The 19,679-nt window shown below is 35.5% G+C and overlaps 1 protein-coding gene across 2 annotated transcripts in view; it reads left to right on the top strand.

The window, feature by feature from the left end:
- Positions 1-19,679, top strand: part of IQCM (IQ motif containing M) — a 474,519-nt gene that overhangs the window by 216,759 nt on the left and 238,081 nt on the right. For both annotated transcript variants that reach the window (XM_030816223.1, XM_030816224.1), the window contains one exon: positions 9,897-9,964. In XM_030816223.1, coding sequence (XP_030672083.1) covers positions 9,897-9,964 — 68 coding nt within the window. The remainder of the gene's footprint in view (positions 1-9,896; positions 9,965-19,679) is intronic.

The following is a 19,679-nucleotide window of genomic DNA, read 5'->3' as shown; positions in this document are numbered from 1 at the left end:
ACTCTATTTCTAAGAACTTTTTTTTTGTCATTCTGTTGTTATGAGGTGTGTAAGTGTAGTTTATTTTAAACTATTCTCCATTTTTGTTGGGCTTCTTATATCTGAAAATCAATGTCTTTCAGTAATTCTGAGAACAAAAACCCCAAACACAAAACTCTGCCATTATATTTTCAAATACTGCCTGTCTTCTATAATTTCTGTATAAAACTCTAATTAAAAATTTTATGAATCTCTAGGTTGAGTGCAGTGGCTCACACCTGTAATCCCAGCACTTTGGGAGGCTGAGGCAGGCAGATCATTTGCGGTCATGAGTCAGAGACCAGCTTGGCTAACATGGCAAAACCCCATCTCTACTAAAAATACAAAAATTAGCTGGCCATGGTGGCGTGGGCTTGTAATCCCAGCTACTCGGGAGACTGAAGTAGGAGAATTGCTTGAACCTGGGAGGCAGAGGTTGTAGTGAGCCGAGATCATATCACTGCACTCCAGCCTGGGCAACAGAGCGAGACTCTATCTCAAAAACAAAAAACAAAGAAAAAAAGCACAACAACAAGAAAAAACTTTATAAATCTCTAATCAGACACATGTGAGTCATTCAATTGTCATTGTCTTTACTCTTTTTCCTCTTTTAATATTTGCCATCTCTTTCTCACTGCTGCAACCTAGGTGTTTTTTTATCCCTCATAGTTTATACTCTGTATTATCAGTTCTCTTTTTATCTGTGTCTATTATTTTCTTTTGCTATTCATTGAGTTTCCAATTTTAAATATTATGTGTTTTATTTTTATAATGTCGATTGTTACTTTCCAAGTCTGCTCAGTCAATTTTGATAATTTTTTTGTTTCTTCAATATATTTCTCTAAACATGTAGAAATGAAATTTCATTCTTATTTTATAGTCTGTACATGATAATTACAGTATATTTAGTCTTTGAGGTTCTGAATATGTAGGTTCTGATTCCTTGATTGCTGCTTTCTCATGTTTACTGAATTTCCTGATTTTGAGCTAATTTTTCTTGGTATTTTATTGTGAGAATTCTTAGAAGCGTGGGTTAAACTGCAATCTAAAAATGATTGATAAAATTGCTTTTACCTGGTGCTTTAGGGCACTACTAAGGTGAGACCACTTTTATTCTAAATTTTCAAACATTTTTGGTGGCGCCCCAGAGTTGTACGGCATTACAGTAATCTGAATTGAACCTCTAAATCTAGGTAAATGGTATATTGTCATTAGAAATTCCTAGAGAACTTCTAGGAATTTTACCTCTTCACTCAGAGCCAAGGCCATAGTGTGTACGTGGTCTCACAGTCTCTCTCTTTCTACAGGACAATTTTAAAATCTTGGTTTATGCCTTAAGTCTACTGCCCTTCCAAGACCTGGGTTTTATGAGTATTTTTCTTAGATTTGACTTTCCTTGGTACCCTGGGTTCCAATGTTTACCTCTCAACTGCAGGGCATGCAGGTCATTAAAACCTAGACTCTAAGCTGTCAGAAATTGCCATACCATCCCCAAGGCAAAGACAAGCTTCTGAACTTATAAAACAGTAATTTCAACATTTCAGTGTTTGGCCAGAATGGAATTCCATTACTTTCCCATCAGCTCAGCCATGCATTAAACAACATCTTTTATTTTTATGTTTTTAGAATTTATTGTTGGATTATGTTGAGATTTGTTACTATGAACATATTCCTAGAAACAGCAATCCCGTTGTATCTTTTTTCAAATAGATTCCAACCTTTACAGGGGCTTATATTGGGATGCAAAGTTCCCTATCCATTTCCCTCCTTCTCTTCAGCCTGTGTATTGCCTCCTACACTTAGCTTAAACACCTACATAAATGAGTAAATTTCTGTAGTTTTAATTTTTTGTGAAGGTTAAAGAAATTTTCTCTAGTGACTGGTAGATGAACAACGTGTATTTTTCTGTGTCATCTTCTCCAGTCTTTCCTAACCTGAAAGTTGAATGGCTTTTTGAAGCCATGGCTATTACAGAGTGACCAGCATTATCTTTGAGATAGCTTCACCTCTGTAAAGAAATGTAAATAAAGGGAATACTACACTTAAGACCACCTTCCAAAGTGGATGCTGGTCTGGCTCCATGAGAAGATTTTGCATAACTCCCATGGGTGGTTATATAGCTTTTAAACCATCCTGTGGTTTGTGTGCATTCCTGGAAGCTCTCAAATTCAAGAATGTAAAGAGATTGGCTTGTGAAAAATCTCAGAAAGATGTGTTTGGTACCTCCTGATTCTGCATGTGTCCAAGTGATTGACATTTTTTCTGTTTAAACCGTAGTAGTAGCAGCATAAAGAATGCAGCTCACTGCTATTTCACAGAAGCGCTAGGGACGTGACTGACTTCTTCAGGGCAAATGCTAGTGTTAATAGCCCAGCCTGGCAGAAAAAACTCTTCAGTTTACTTCACATGTTTTAATATATAATTTGTAATTTTATATGTATTTGTAATTAATAATTTTCTCTTCACAGTACCTATTTAAACAAACCTTTCGTATTACCTTGAGTGATGTGTTTATTAATGTTTCTGGTAGGGTCACAAGGCTGTTTAAAACCAAGAAAATCCCCTCCTACTTAAAAAATAGAGGGATGGAGGAAGATCTACGAAGCAAATGGAAAACAAAAAAAAAAAGCAGGGGTTGCAATCCTAGTCTCTGATAAAGCAGACTTTAAACCAACAAAGATCAAAAGAGACAAAGAAGGCCATTACATAATGGTAAAGGGATCAATTCAACAAAAAGAGCTAACTATCCTAAATATATATGCACCCAATACAGGAGCACCCAGATTCATAAAGCAAGTCCTTAGAGACCTACAAGAGACTTAGACTCCCACACAATAATAATGGGAGACTTTAACACCCCACTGTCAACATTAGACAGATCAACGAGACAGAAAGTTAACAAGGTTATCCAGAAATTGAACTCAGCTCTGCACCAAGTGGACCTAATAGACATCTACAGAACTCTCCACCCCAAACCAACAGAATATACATTCTTCTCAGTGTGACATCGCACTTATTCCAAAATTGACCACATAGTTGGAAGTAAAGCACTCCTCAGCAAATGTAAAAGAACAGAAATTACAGCAAACTGTCTCTCAGACCACAGTGCAATCAAACTAAAACTCAGGATTAAGAAACTCACTAAAAACTGCTCAACTACATGGCAACTGAACAACCTGCTCCCGAATGACTACTGGGTACATAATGAAATGAAGGCAGAAATAAAGATGTTCTTTGAAACTAATGAGAACAAAGACACAACATACCAGAATTTCTGGGACACATTTAAAGCAGTGTGTAGAGGGAAATTTATAGCACTAAATGCCCACAAGAGAAAGCAGGAAAGATCTAAAATTGACACCCTAACATCACAGCTAAAAGAACTAGAGAAGCGAGAGCAAACACATTCAAAAGCTAGCAGAAGGCAAGAAATAACTAAGATCAGAGCAGAACTGAAGGAGATACAGACACAAAAACCCTTCAAAAAAATCAATGAATCCGGGAGCTGGTTTTTTGAAAAGATCAACAAAATTGATAGGCCGCTAGCAAGACTAATAAAGAAGAAAAGAGAGAAGAATCAAATAGACGCAATAAAAAATGATAAAGGAGATATCACCACTGATCCCACAGAAATACAGACTACCATCAGAGAATACTATAAACACCTCTATGCAAATAAACTAGAAAATCTAGAAGAAATGGATAAATTCCCGGACACATACACCCTCCCAAGCCTAAACCAAGAAGAAGTTGAATCCCTGAATAGACCAATAGCAGGCTCTGAAATTGAGACAATAATTAATAGCCTGCCAACCAAAAACAGTCCAGGACCAGATAGATTCACAGCTAAATTCTACCAGAGGTACAAGGAGGAGCTGGTACCATTCCTTCTGAAACTATTCCAATCAATAGAAAAAGAGGGAATCCTCCCTAACTCATTTTATGAGGCCAGCATCATCCTGATACCAAAGCCTGGCAGAGACACAACAAAAAAAGAGAATTTTAGACCAATATCCCTGGTGAACATTGATGCAAAAATCCTCAAGAAAATACTGATAAACCGAATCCAGCAACACATCAAAAAGCTTATCCACCATGATCAAGTGGGCTTCATCCCTGGGATGCAAGGCTGGTTCAACATACGCAAGTCAATAAATGTAATCCAGCATATAAACAGAAGCAAAGACAAAAACCACATGATTATCTCAATAGATACAGAAAAGGCCTTCGACAAAATTCAACAGCGCTTCATCCTAAAAACTCTCAATAAACTAGGTATTGATGGGACGTATCTCAAAATAATAAGAGCTATTTATGACAAATCTATAGCCAATATCATACTGAATGGGCAAAAACTGGAAGCATTCCCTTTGAAAACTGGCACAAGACAGGGATGCCCTCTCTCACCACTCCTATTCAACATAGTGTTGGAAGTTCTGGCCAGGGCAATCAGGCAGGATAAAGAAATAAAGGGTATTCAATTAGGAAAAGAGGAAGTCAAATTGTCCCTGTTTGCAGATGACATGATTGTATATTTAGAAAACCCCATCATCTCAGCCCAAAATCTCCTTAAGCTGATAAGCAACTTCAGCAAAGTCTCAGGATAAAATATCAAGGTGCAAAAATCACAAGCATTCCTATACACCAATAACAGACAAACAGAGAGCCAAATCATGAGTGAACTCCCATTCACAATTGCTTCAAAGAGAATAAAATACCTAGGAATCCAACTTACAAGGGATGTGAAGGACCTCTTCAATAAGAACCACAAACCACTGCTCAACGAAATAAAAGAGGACAAAAACAAATTGAAGAACATGCCATGCTCATGGATAGGAAGAATCAATATTGTGAAAATGGCCATACTGCCCAAGGTAATTTATAGATTCAATGCCGTCCCCATCAAGCTACCAATGACTTTCTTCACAGAATTGGAAAAAACTACTTTGAAGTTCATATGGAACCAAAAAAGCCTGCATAGCCAACACAATCCTAAGCCAAAAGAACAAAGCTGGAGGCATCATGCTACCTGACTTCAAACTATACTACAAGACTACAGTAACTAAAACAGCATGGTACTGGTACCAAAACAGAGATATAGACCAGTGGAACAGAACAGAACCCTCAGAAATAATACCACACATCTACAACCATCTGATCTTTGACAAACCTGACAAAAACAAGAAATAGGGAAAGGATTCCCTATTTAATAAATGGTGCTGGGAAAACTGGATAGCCATATGTAGAAAGCTGAAACTGGATCCCTTCCTTACACCTTATACAAAAATTAATTCAAGATGGATTAAAGACTTAAATGTTAGACCTAAAACCGTAAAATCCCTAGAAGAAAACCTAGGCAATACCATTCAGGACATAGGCATGGGCAAGGACTTCATGTCTAAAACACCAAAAGCAATGGCAACAAAAGCCAAAATGGACAAATGGGATCTAATTAAACCAAAGAGCTTCTGCACAGCAAAAGAAACTACCATCAGAGTGAACAGGCAACCTACAGAATGGGAGAAAATATTTGCAATCTACTCATCTGACAAAGGGCTAATATCCAGAATCTACAAAGAACTTAAACAAATTTACAAGAAAAAAAATCAAACAACCCCATCAAAAAGTGGGTGAAGGATACAAACAGACACTTCTCAAAAGAAGACATTTATGCAGCCAACAGATACATGAAAAAATGCTCATCATCACTGGCCATCAGAGAAATGCATATCAAAAGCACGATGAGATACCATCTCACACCAGTTAGAATGGTGATCATTAAAAAGTCAGGTAACAGCAGGTGCTGGAGAGGATATGGAGAAATAGGAACACTTTTACACTGTTGGTGGGACTGTAAACTAGTTCAACCATTGTGGAAGACAGTGTGGCGATTCCTCAAAGATCTAGAACTAGAAATACCATTTGACCCAGCCACCCCATTACTGGGTATATACCCAAAGGACTATAAATCATGCTGCTATAAAGACACATGCACACGTATGTTTATTGCGGCACTATTCACAATAGCAAAGACTTGGAACCAACCCAAATGTCCATCAATGATAGACTGGATTAAGAAAATGTGGTACAGATACACCATGGAATACTATGCAGCCATAAAAAATGATGAGTTCATGTCCTTTGTAGGGACATGGATGAAGCTGGAAACCATCATTCTCAGGAAACTATCACAAGGACAGAAAACCAAACACTGCATGTTCTCACTCATAGGTAGGAATTGAGCAATGAGAACACCTGGACGCAGGGTGGGGAACATCACACACTGGGGCCTGTAGTGGGGTGGGGGGAGTGGGGAGGGATAGCATTAGGAGATATACCTAATGTAAATGATCAGTTAATGGGTGCAGCACACCATCATGGCACATGTATACATATGTAACAAATCTGCACGTTTGTACATGTACCCTAGAACTTAAAGTATAAAAAAAAATACCCTTTAACCACATTTGGGAGTAAGTGTTGGGGTATAACAGGCCAATCATAAATTACATATTTTATAATTTTATGCTAAAGGAGTTAAATGAAATATGTCTATAATTAAGATGCAAAAATTGAAGGCTAAAGATTTATGGTTTATTAATGAAAGAATTTAATCATTAGACCATGAAGGAATTGTCAAACGAAAAAAAAATCCCAATGAGATTTGAAAAGAGGAAGGGAATTGATGGATTATACAGGTGCTTTTTTAGAAAGAAGCCTCAGGTGTAAAAATATTGTGTAAATTATCAGAAGCTTGGTACCAGTTAAACTGGGATTTGAGAAAATATGTGGGGAAAAGGAGTATGAAAAGTAGTTTTCAATACATCTATTTAGGTTGTTACAAAAATTTGAAAATTTTACCAGGGGAGTTTAATAAATGACTTACATATTCAGCCAAGTGTTTAGAATGTGTCACTCCAAATGCATTGGCCTGGGAAGACCAGGTTTTTAAAGAAGGATGATAAATCATTCTGCTATAAAGACACATGCACATGTATGTTTATTGCAGCACTGTTCCCAATAGCAAAGACTTGGAACCATCCCAAATGCCCATCAATGATAGACTGGATAAAGAAAATGTGGCACACATACACCATGGAATACTATGCAGCCATAAAAAAGATGAGTTCATGTCCTTTGCAGGGACATGGATGAAGCTGCAAACCATCATTCTCAGCAAACTAACACAGGAACAGAAAACCAAACACCGCATGTTCTCACTCATAAGTGGGAGTTGAACAATGAGAACACATGGAGACAAGGAGGGGAACATCACACACTGGGGCCTGTTGGCGAGTGGGGGGCTAGGGGAGGGATAGCATTAGGAGAAAAACCTAATGCAGATGACGGGTTGATGGGTGCAGCAAACCACCATGGCATGTGTGTACCTGTGTAACAAATCTGCACGTTCTGTACGTGTATCCCAGAACTTAAAGTATAGTAATAAAAAAAGAAGTTGAAAGAAGCAGGTAGTGGCTGTGTAAAGAGGAGAGAAAGAATTTAAGAGAAAATAGAGGTGAAACATCAAGGCAGAATGGACTTTAGATGTGAATATATAAGTATGTAGAAGACTAAGACTTAGAAAAACACCAGACCCCTTATAACAAAGGCGATATTTACTTTGCAAAAAGGGAAGCAAAAAAAAAAATCAATTGCTAATTATGTTAGGTAGAAAACATCAGTGGAGGTTGCAAAGACAGTGAAGTTGGAAGAGAGAAAATAGAATCACAGAGGACATCTAAAGAAAGGAAATCCTCAGGAATGTTTTCTGAGATTGTTTTACTTAGCAGCCTTAACATTTGCCACCCCTTATTATGGAGAATGTGTCAATTCAGTTAGTCTGGCCAAGAAGGAAGGACTTGAAAAAAAAAATTAATTTGGCAAGTGTAAACAGTAGTAGCACAGAAGAAGGACAGTGTGTCCCAATCCAAGTGTATTGTTTTGTGTAAAAGTATGAAATATCAAGATTAACAATTTTATTTCTGGCTATTAGTATTTTTATGGCCATGAAAATGTGTCACGGAACATCTTGAGGGCGACATTTAAAATATAGGTCCTGCTTCCTGCTTTATTATCATTTACATGTTGTACATATATTTTAAAAAGTACAGTATTATTCTTGAGGATTATTGTTTACTTCGAAAAAGGAAACATGATCAGGGAATTCTAAATGTAACAAATATTGAGAGATGATGCACAACAATTTTCTGGGTTATTGTTGTGTTCCCGAAGAAAGGTCAATGTTAGTTCTTAAGAAATGAATGCCATGAAATGAAATTAACACTTACAAGTAAGATTGCATCTGAGATGGCAGCATAAGTCAGAATGAAGCTTAACTCAGTAAAAGAGATTTGTGATTTGTTTAAAATGTTTTAGAAATCAGTGCATATCTTAATGCTGAGTATTTCTGCAAGATAAACACACTTTCTTCCACATTTCATCTTTACATTGGCTCTTTATATCTCCTGAGAGTTTATAGAAGAGACATTTTTGGCTTTAGTTGTCCATGACACCTTTGAAACTTAAAATGCAAAACTAAAATAAGCACTTTCCTTGTGGTATCATGAACACACCATATATCACTGACCAATAAATTTTTGTTACTGACTTCTTAGAGCGTCTGAGGGAGACAACAACACTAACAACTCAAAATCCCCTAACCATTTTACTCATTTATCAAGTTTGCTTCAAATTCCTCTTCCCTATTTTTTAAAAGCTATTTTATACAAAAATTGTCCTGGAAGATTATAAAGTAGATATGCAAGCCATCAGTGCCTCTAGCTATCAATTTTATATTTGGACCACACTGAATGACCAGACAGGCAATGGCCCAGTTTTTCTGGGGTCTTGTAGAATTATCTTCCTCAGTTATTCTTCTTATCTTTGACTAATATTGAAGGATTATATAAGAAAAATCCGTAAATTGTTGGAAGTGATGCTGTTGAAGCTGGTACATTATACCACATTTATTTGAAAAACCTATGGAAGCAATTTTTCACTGAAAATAAGCTTGCTTTGTTACAGACATTGTGAATGTTAGAACTACTGTTTTATTTGTTACTGTGTGTATTAGTGTGTTAGGGGTACCATAAGAAAATACCACAGACTGGGTGACTTAAACAACATAAATTTATTTTCTTACAGTTCTGGGGGCTGGAAGTCCAAGATTAAGGTGTCCATGGGGTTGGTTTCTCCTGATGTTTCTCTCCTTGGCTTGAAGATGGCCATCTTCTTATTGTTTCCTCATGTGGCCTTTTCTTGGGTATCTTTTCCTCGTCTTTATAAGGTCATCAGTCCTATTAGGCCCTGCCCTTTTGACCTCATTCAACAATAGTTACTTCATTAAAAACCTTATCTTCAAATACAGTCACATTGAGGGGTTAGGGCTTAGACATGGATTTAGGGGAAGCGCAATTCAGTCCATAACACCTCAATAGTTAGGTTTTTGAGAGCCAAATTTCAAATACCACAAATTATCAGAGCATATTTGGCATTATTTTTCTACCCATATTTTCCCCTTCACTGGATTTTATTTCCCTTTTGCGTAGGTACTGTATTTATTAAAAGGCATCTTAAATCTCTTTTGTAAGACAGAGGACAAATAAATAAATAAATAAAATTCTGATCTATAATATAGTTGTAAGGATATTTGCTCATTAAAATAACTAGTAGGAACTATATTCCTAGGTGCTAAAAGGTTCTGAAGGAGGTTCAACAGTCATACCCCCTGAGTATACTAAAAAATGTATATAAGTGTGCAGATTTATAATATAATGATTCTCCCTTTGATAATATAACAGAACATCAATGGAATTAAAATTTTATAGGTGATAACATTGTTTTTCTACTTATGTCAACTCTTCTTTTCCTTATTATAGAAAACCTTTAAAACCTTTATTAAAAGGGAGCGACAACCTATCAAGCCAGAACCAAAATCACAGCCCAGGTATATCTTTTATATAATAGAAAAGTGTAAATTAATGCACTCATTTTTGTTGTTATCAATGTAATTGCTGACTTTAACAACTAGGTTTAAAGAAGCATAGGTTGTTGAAAGCTCAGGTTTCTAATACATATTTTTCAGTGTGGCCTTTTAATTTGACAGAGGAAAGGAGAAAAATACATTTTTTTTTGAGTGTTTTAGTAATCAGTAGACGCAGTGGAAACATTTCATTTGCCATAAATGACAGTAAATGCCGTAAATGACAGTAAATGACAATGCCGTGAATGACACTGCATATGTTTTAGCTATTTTTTTATTAGAAACTATGTACCACAATTCACTAGGGTTAAGCATGCATTTCAATGACTCTATTAAAAACTCTTAGATTGCTTTGCTACTTTATATACTTTGTTGATAAACTGTTTTGAAAACATTGATTTTGTGAGACAGATTAGAGCGTGAGATTGAAAGAAGCAATTGTGGAAAGTTAACAATGAAGTTTCTGAAAAGGGCAGGTTTTATACTTGTGTTTTCTTATTCACTGGGGATACATTCATTTATTAATTATAAATGATTATAATCTAAAAAAAAGAATATTTGAAGGCACTGGAGAGTGATGGCATGTGGACAGAAACTGGAGAGAAACTATTTGACTCTTGAAAGAAAGGAACTGCAATGGGTAAGATCCCCATTTATCTAGCTTTTCCAGCGTCATGCAGTGTAAGATAATGAGACCTTAGGCAGAAAACCTCAGTGTTAATGGTGTGAAATATCAGAAGACAGAGTTTAGAGCTGCCAAAATGACTAAAAGTTGATTAGGAAATTTCATAAAAGGAGAAAACCACAGAGAGAGGAGTCCCAATTCTGTGTACAAACTCTTCTAAAATTATGGGCTGACTCCTGAATTGTGCATGTGTAGAAAAGACTTTAAGAAAGTGCATCCTAAAGTAACAGCTTGCATAGTTTTCAATTGCTTCATCTGTTTACATAGAAAAAAAAAGATTTTTTTCTTTCTGTGGATGTTGGAATTAGCAGATAATGGCTTTAAAGCAGTAACTATAAATGTTCGAAACTTAAAAAAGGTGTTCATAATAACAGGAGATCCCCAGTGCAGAAATAAAAGCTATACAAAAGAATCAATTGAAAATTCTACATATAGCAGATTTTAACAAACCATTAATTAATTTGCCAAAAATGACAGTTATAGAAGACTACATCCAATAATGTAGAATATACATTATTTTTAAGAGCACATGTAACAGGCTTTATAAAGATAAGAACAGAAAGCAATGAAATAGAAATTAGGGAAACAATCAAATTAACAAAGCACATTAATCTTTGGAAAGATTAATAAAATTTATGTGCTCTTTTTAAGACCAGTTTTTAAAAAAGAAGAGATAAAACACAAATTACCAATATCAGGAATGAAAGAGAGGGCATCATTATATATCCTATAGACATTAGAATGATAATAAAATAATATGTAAATAACTTCATGTCATTTGCATTTAAGAGGAAGTAGTCTAATTTTTTGAAAACAGATAGCATACCAAAACTGACACAAGAAGAAATAGAAAATCTGAATGACCTGTGTCTACTAAAGAAATTGAATTTGTTTTCAAAAACCTTCCCACGGAGAGACTTCCTCTAAAGCAAATAAATTGTAACAGTCACATGTACATTATTTTGAAAATATTTGATGGTGTTCAAAGCAGTTTGTGTTCTTGGGTAAGTTCTTTACCTAGAAATATTGTTTACCTGGTTAATTTGATTGGGAAATCTTTTTTCCTTACAAATGTTACTAAGTTAAAATTACTCCAGCCATTTCAATGATAAAACATTAGACAGCCTCCAAGATGAGCATTTATTATACTTATTTCCCTGGAGCCAGCCAGCTAGTCAGATAATCTGGACTCTAAACATTTTTCTGTATAGTCTGCCCTCTGTAAGATTTTCAGGGATGTCTTAACTATTTTAAAGAATGATGGCTGAAGGAATTTTAGACATCACTTGGTTCAATCCTTCTGTTTTCCAATTAGGAAAACTGGGATAAAAAAGATTTAGTGACTTCTTCAAGGTCCTGAAAGTAAAAAACGGAACTGTGACTACAATTTAAATCTCACCTCACAGCATAGTGTTATTCTTAGTCAGTTATGCTTCTTTTATACCATTTGTATCTTAAATTTTAGTAGACTTTCTGATGATTACTTAAGAGAGGTAAATTGAAACTATACTTAATAAATTATTAAACTTGAGTGGCTTTAGTGATTTAAAAATATTACTAGCATAGAATCAAAGAGAGAGAGAAATATAAAAGAGTGAAATTGAATGTGAAAATAAAGCAAAGTAGTGAAAAATATAAAACTATATATATGTATATATGTGAGATTTTATATATGTCTGTATAAAATCACAAATGTACTTAATTGAAAATATTTAAGTAAATCAATATTAAGATTCTCTTCTTTATTTGAAATCCTGCACCATTTCTATCATAAAAATTCCATGAAACTTTAGAGTCCACATGTTGGATTTATAGCTTTGCCTAAAGAACTTTTCTTGTTACAGAGGAATTTCTCATATATTTTTCGGCTAGAGGTTTCCTTAGAGCCTGCATGAGGCACAGAATATTATAACCTTCCATCAGTCATCAGTCAACTTCAATAAAGTACTGGCTAATTTCTAAAGTACTTTTGCGTTTCAAGGGTAAAAATATGTCACACATATATTACTATTGCCAGGCTACAGTAAATATAAGAGAGTCTGTTTTCCCCCATCTCTTCTTAGTTATAGAAAAAAAGATGATGGAATTAATTTACACATACCCACAAGCTTTGCGGGAACCCTTTACAGTTGGCAAATAGGACTGGTTTATGTACCCACTCAGCAGTATTTTTTTAAAAGAGGCAGTCACTTGGCTGTTAAAAGGTGGGAGTGGGGAAGTTAAGCAAACTAAAAATGCTGCAGCAGCACTTGGTCTGGAATTACTGCTAATGTGAACACCCACTCCTATTCTTGGTTGCCTTATATGGATAAATAGTGGTGGATAAGTCAGAGTCCTGGTTATTTCGCTCCTAATCTTCAATGATCACAAACCTAAAAAGCAAATTTCACATTCATTTGTCATCGTTGTTGTTCATCTTCCTATTTTCTTCAACTGTAAACATTTCAATATTCAGAAAGGGAAGAAAAGATGGTTGTATAGTGCTTGGGTACATTTGTTTGAACAAATATATGTAGAAGTATATATAAGATTTTCCCTTAGAAGCATTATTAAACAGAGCTATAATGTTAAAATCTCACACATTTAGAATGAATTTATTGGGTTGAAAAGACTGCATAGTGAATATAGATACTTGATTTAATTTGGGGATTCTTAAATATATTTATGTATGTTCCTTGAGGTCCACTTGAATTTGTTTAGTACCTCTAACCATATTGCAAAAGTCTACATTTTCCTTAAGATAACCTATCGCATTCCATGAATAAAACACTCTTATGATGTTTTTTTTTTGCAGTGAGTTGTTAATCCTTTGTAGATTAATATGACCTCAGTGATAAATTTTCCTTTTGTTGAACTTCGAAAACTCATAATTGGTTTTAAAAATGCTTGACTGATTTCTAGGTATAGAATATAACAATTGATGGGTCTTTAATTTATAGAGGAAAAACATTCTATTGTTGACTCATAGTATTAAATTTGTGATTGTGATAAGTTCAGAGGCTGGTCATCAGCCTTTCATATTTTTAGTATTTAATTTGCTTTAATTATTGATATAAGTGTTAACATTTAAATTTACCATCTATGAAGTAAGTGTACTGTTTTGGAACTTTTGAGTTTTCCTTATTTTCAAAAAATCTTTAGAATTTCAAATATTATTATAGTTCATGTAAATATGTAGATGAAGAATAATTGTATTCTTCCTTCTTCCTATTTTGTAGCATACTGGAACTAAAATAATAATAAGATATGACACTAATATCTTTCTGAAAGGCAAATTGAATTACCAATTCTAAATATTTTCTTTTTTGATATAGTGGCATATGGTACATCAACTTACATATCTAAGTATAAAATTCACATTTCAGAGTCCAGATATTTATGTAGGTTCTTGAATGTTTCCTTTTTATCTTGAAAATTACTGTATTCTCTTTGTAACCATTTCTTTTTTCCTGAAAGAGATCAAGTCCTCTTATTTTATCTCAAAACAATCTTACAATTTCCAATCTAAAAACTTTTCTTTGGTCTCTTCTGAAATTTTGTTACCTGTGAATGGAAAGTTAGCCTGCTTATCAACATCTTTTGTCAATAGGTTCTTCTGGGTCAGTGCCTATCCTAAGAATTATTTGAAAATAAATGTATGGTGAATAACATTTCTCAGGTGACCTCTACTTGTGTATTCTGTCATTGCAGAAGTAACAGACTTTGAGAGTTTGAGGAAACTTAAAGATTTTCTACTAAAACTCTATTTCCAAAGGACAAATCTCCTCTATAACACTGTACACACATAGACTCTATTTGCAAAATCCAGGGATTCATAATACCTCAAGTGTCATCCTATTTAATTCAAAGGACTGCTCTGATTTTCAAACAGTTGTCTGATTTAAGCTTAATACCTATCTCTCTTGAACTGGTATCCCTTGGTCTTCCAGAAGTCACCCCTCCTTACCAACTTTTTATTTTCTGATTAAGCCCCTCAGCCTATTTCAACTATATATATATGTCTACAACATCTTCATTGGATTGACTGACCAATCTAAATAGGAATTACAAGGGTGCAGGATCTGGTGGCTGTTTGTTCTTTGTATCGGTTTAGCATCTCAGGCTCAGATGACTCAAGGACTCAAGTAATGTCTTCAGGATGCATTGTCTTTTCTTTTTTAATCTCTGCTTGACTTTAGTACCTCCTTCTATAGAATTTTTCTCCATGCAGCAAGGAACATGGGTAGCTCCCAGGTATCTAATTCACTTCTCGTTCTTACCAAAATGGCGGTGTTTTATTAGCACAAAAAATAAAAAACAAAAACAAAAGCAACAAACAATCCCCCACCAAACCTCCCCGCTCCAAAACAGAAAGCACCTCGCCCCTCCCCTTCTCCTCACATACACACACACAGAAATATTCTGGCTGACTTCCCACCTTGGAAGACATGACCAGCCCTAGACAAATCATGGGAGAGTCACATGACTGGAATGGGGAAGTGCAATTCTTCAAAGAATAGGAGGTGCCAGACAGAGGAAAGAAACAGATGCTCACTGTACTAAAAAAGTCCCCATTAAAATATGCTTAGGAAAGAATACAGTATTTCAAATGAAATTTTAGTAGCACAATGTAAAGTGGAACCAAACCCTAGACCCTGTAGATCAAATCATGAAACCCATCATGTCAGCTTTAAGGGTCAACTTCCCAAAGGCAATAACTCATACTGATTTGAGTTCTGAAAAAAAGACAAACTCCGAGAACTTTTCAGATATTCTGATGTGTTACCAATATATTCTTCCTTTCTCCTTCCTTCCTGTTCTTTCTCTACCTCTTTCTTTCTCTCTTCACCTATTATACAAGAAAAGTAGTCACTTTCAGGGATTCTGGGTATAGAAGGGAGATAGACCTGGAGATCATTATAAAATAGTGTAATAACTACAATGAGGGAGGTAAGACACCTAACATCTTCAAGGTCATAGTGAAATTATTGTGCAGTCTCACACATACACACAAATATATATATGCGTATATATGTATATGTATATGTATATGAGTTGAAGTACTTTACAAGTAATTTTATTACATTTTGACTTAGCTTCTTGTCACATTTTCCTCGGATAATTACTACATGTCATCTTTTCAGTAACCCCTCCACCTGCCATGATATACTATTTAAAATTGCATATCCGATCCCTGCCAGAACTCCCCAACCACCAAATCCTACTTTATTTTTTTACCATAGCACACATCATCTTCTAACATACTCTATTATTAACTTGGTTACTGTGATTACTATTGATCTATTCTACTGGAATATAAGCTCAATAAGGACAGGGGAATTTTTTTGTATTTTATTCAACAGGGTATCTTCAACATTAGAATAGCACCTTACACAAGTAATAAAATACATATGTAAATAAATAAATATTTGTTCAATTATTGAATCACCCTTTTAATATATTTTCTCTGCTTTATAATGAATTTTCTTTCTCTTCCATCTGTGTATAGTTCTCATCTTAAGTTAGAAATTAGAGACTGCTTCCTGGGCATCTTCACTGGAATATCCCGTAACAACTTTTCAAAATTGAAATAATTATGTGTTAGTTTTCCCATCCTTTTCTACTGTGTTCTTTATCTGAGTTAGTAATGATGCAGTCTCCCTCCCATCACCCAAGACCACCCAATCAGCCTATAGTTCCCTACCTTGTTTACAAAAATTTTATGTGAACCTTGAAAATGCCTACCTGAAATTCAGACACATCAAAAGTTGTTTCCTGGTCTAGCAATATAGTAAGAAAAAGCAAAATAGCTGTAAAATTAAATTAAAATAAAGAAAATGAGTTTAGCATGGCATGACTTATTCTTTTTGTGTACATTCTTGCTCTTGGCACCACTGTTTCGTTAAGTCCTCACCCAACATCCAATTGATAACTGATAGACTCTGAGATTTAATTTACTGGCCTAGAGTTTACAATTTTTTATTCTTTTCTTTTTTAAAGTGAGGACATTTGCCATTCTCCAGAATTCTCACATCACTTTTATTCTCTAGTTTCTCAAAGATAGCAGATCAGCAGATGTCTGTGGAAAATTATTCACCTGAGCCCAGAAAATTTAACTAATTAAAATAAGTCTCAATTTTCTTTATGAGATCTTTCGTGGCTTGCATTTCAGTTCTCTCTCATCAGTATTTGTTCTATCATTTTTAGTCTTATGGTTATTCTTTTTGAGCATAGTAGAATCAAAATGGCCTGAAATACTGCATTTCAAATAAACTCTCAGGTGATACTGATCTGCTAGTGCTCAGACCACACTTTGGGACTACCAAGTTAGAGAATATACTTAACTGTGTCCAGTACTTACTTTCCTGGCTCTGTCAATTCCTAGGATGACTTAGTTGCTTTCTGCTATGATTAGCTAGTTAATAGAGCTGTAGTTAATTACCTTGATGATATCTCAGTGTCATGATCTTGGGATAGGATGAAGTCTTCAAAAGCTGCCACTAGAGACTGCATCTCCTGAAAATGCTACCATCTCCAAACTCCCTCATATACCTCCAAGTCAAGTGTTATTTAGCTGCACCTTAAGTCTTCTAGGCCTGTTTTCTTTAGGATTGCTTCTCAGTGGTATGAGGCAAAAATAAAGATAACCAAATTTAAGGCAAGCAATTGCCTCTTATGCAAAGGTCCTGCCCAAGAGAGCTGTATGCTGAAGCAGGAGCAGGGTCAGGCAGTGAACTGCTGGTAGTTCAGCCTCTGAATGTGTCCAGAGTGTAACACTGGCATTAGTCACGAGGCATCAGAATGTCAGCATCACTTGCTTCCCAGTCAAGCCTAATTGGATGGAAAAAAACACTGCTCTGATAGGCAGAACAAAGAGGACACAAAATAACCAGTTACTGTCAGCTGGGCTCTCCGGTAAACCTGAGTTAGAGCATATTGGCTTCAGCTACAGGCTGAATCGGGCCTTCTGCTTTCTCCCCTGGAATAGAAATGGCCTCATCTCTAGAGGAGTCAAGAGTGTACTTCCTCACTCGTAAGCGTGGCATATACATAATTCCACTAGTTTCTACTGAAGGGTGTAGCAGAGAGTAAGGAAACTAACTACAGGAAATCAGCAGCTGAGAAAGAGGAAAACTGGGCCTAGTTCAAGAGGAAGGTATAGGTGTGACTCCTGCATGTAATAAGAAGAAAATTGTCGAAGAAGGAGCAAGCAGAATAGAGAGACAGAACACACATAAATTCTCTTCTTTAAAACATAGTAATCCTACCTAATAATGCAATGAGAATGAATGAAATCTCAGGCAGGGAAAATCAGATTTGCAATTGCTTTTTAATGGAGGAACACATTAAGAGGTGAATAGAGAGGCAAAAGCATGGGGAAGGGGGGCAAAGGATCCCATCTCTCTCTAATCCAAGTTACTCTCAGACTGTCCACAGTTCTGCTTCTCTAATAGGCTTTGCCTATGATTGCCTGACCATTATTCTGTGTGTTCCTGCTTGAGGGTGTCCCCAATCTTTTGGAAATGGTAGTCCCTGGTATATATGTGGTTGGGAATAAAACATTGAGTATAATATTAGAAATTGTTTTTAGAATCACCTTAATTGTGGACATTTATTTATTTTCTGGAGCCCTATAATCTAAAGTCCCTATTCTAGGGAGAAGGAATCTTATCTTTCACCCTTTTTTGAGCAGAGGTGAGAGAGACGGATGGGAGTAGGTAGAGTCAGTTCTTCTCCATGTTTGACTAAAGTTTGGATTGGGAGCAGAAGTATCCCCAAGAGGAATAAATAACTGTGTTGGGATGAAGAGCAGAACAATTAACTATGTTCCTTTTTTCATAGATAAAAATTGACAACTCTGGTCACTGTGCCACTGAAAAATCAGCCCTCATCACGCCTTTGGCATAAACACACTAGTTATTTCAATTGACTTCAGTATATTGAAATATACTGAAGTAATATTTTTCAGTATCCTACTGGTAAAACATGTAGGTACAATAAAATGGAGTTTCCGACATGTTTAGGTTAAAGAGAGTTCCCTAAAATGCATTATATATTAACTTGATTTAAAAAATCAGAATCTAGAAGTCTTAGCCAGAGCAATCAGGCAAGAGAATATAAAGATATAAAAGGTATCCAAACAGCAAGAGAGGTCAAACTATCTCTCTTCATAGATGAAATGATTCTATACCTAGAAAACCCCATAGCTTCTGCCTAAAGCTTCCATGATCTGATAAACTTCCGCAAAGTTTCAGGATACAAAATCAATGACCAAAGTCAGTAGTATTTCTGTTCACCAATGTCCAAGCTGACAGCCTAATCAGGCACACAATTCCATTCACAATAGCCACCAAAGTAGTGAAACACCTACAAATACACCTAACCAGGGAGGTGAAAGATCTCTACAATGAGAATTACAAAACACTGCTGAAAGAAATCAGCGATGACCCAAACAAATGGAAAAACATGCTCATTTATAGGAAGGATCAGTATTGTTGAAATGGCCATACTGCCCAAAGCAATTTACAGATTTAATGCAAGTCCTATCAGCTACCAATATCATTTTTCACAGAATTAGAAAAAACTCTTTTAAAATTCATATGGAACCAAGAAAAGTGCCCAAATAGCCAAAGCAATCCTAAGCAAAATGAACAAAGCTAGAGGCATCACACTAATTGACTTCAAACTATACTATAAGGCTATAGTAACCAAAACCACACAATACTGGTACAAAAACAGACATATAGACCAAGGAACAGGTTAGAAAACTCAGAAATAAACCTGTGCACCTACAACCATCTGATCTTTGACAAGGCCAACAATAACAAGCAATGGGGAAAGGATTCCCTATTCAATAAATGGTGCTGGGATAATTGGCTAGCTATATGTAGGAGATTAAAACTGGATCCTTCCTTTCATTATATACAAAAATCAACTCAAGATGGATTAAAGACTTAAATGTAAAACCTAAAAGTATAAAAAATTCTAGAAGAAAACTTAGGAAATACCATTTTG

The sequence above is a fragment of the Nomascus leucogenys genome, chromosome 7b (genome assembly GCF_006542625.1).
Source record: "Nomascus leucogenys isolate Asia chromosome 7b, Asia_NLE_v1, whole genome shotgun sequence".
Classification (NCBI taxonomy): domain Eukaryota; kingdom Metazoa; phylum Chordata; class Mammalia; order Primates; family Hylobatidae; genus Nomascus; species Nomascus leucogenys.
This window is presented reverse-complemented; position numbering and strand designations above follow the sequence as displayed.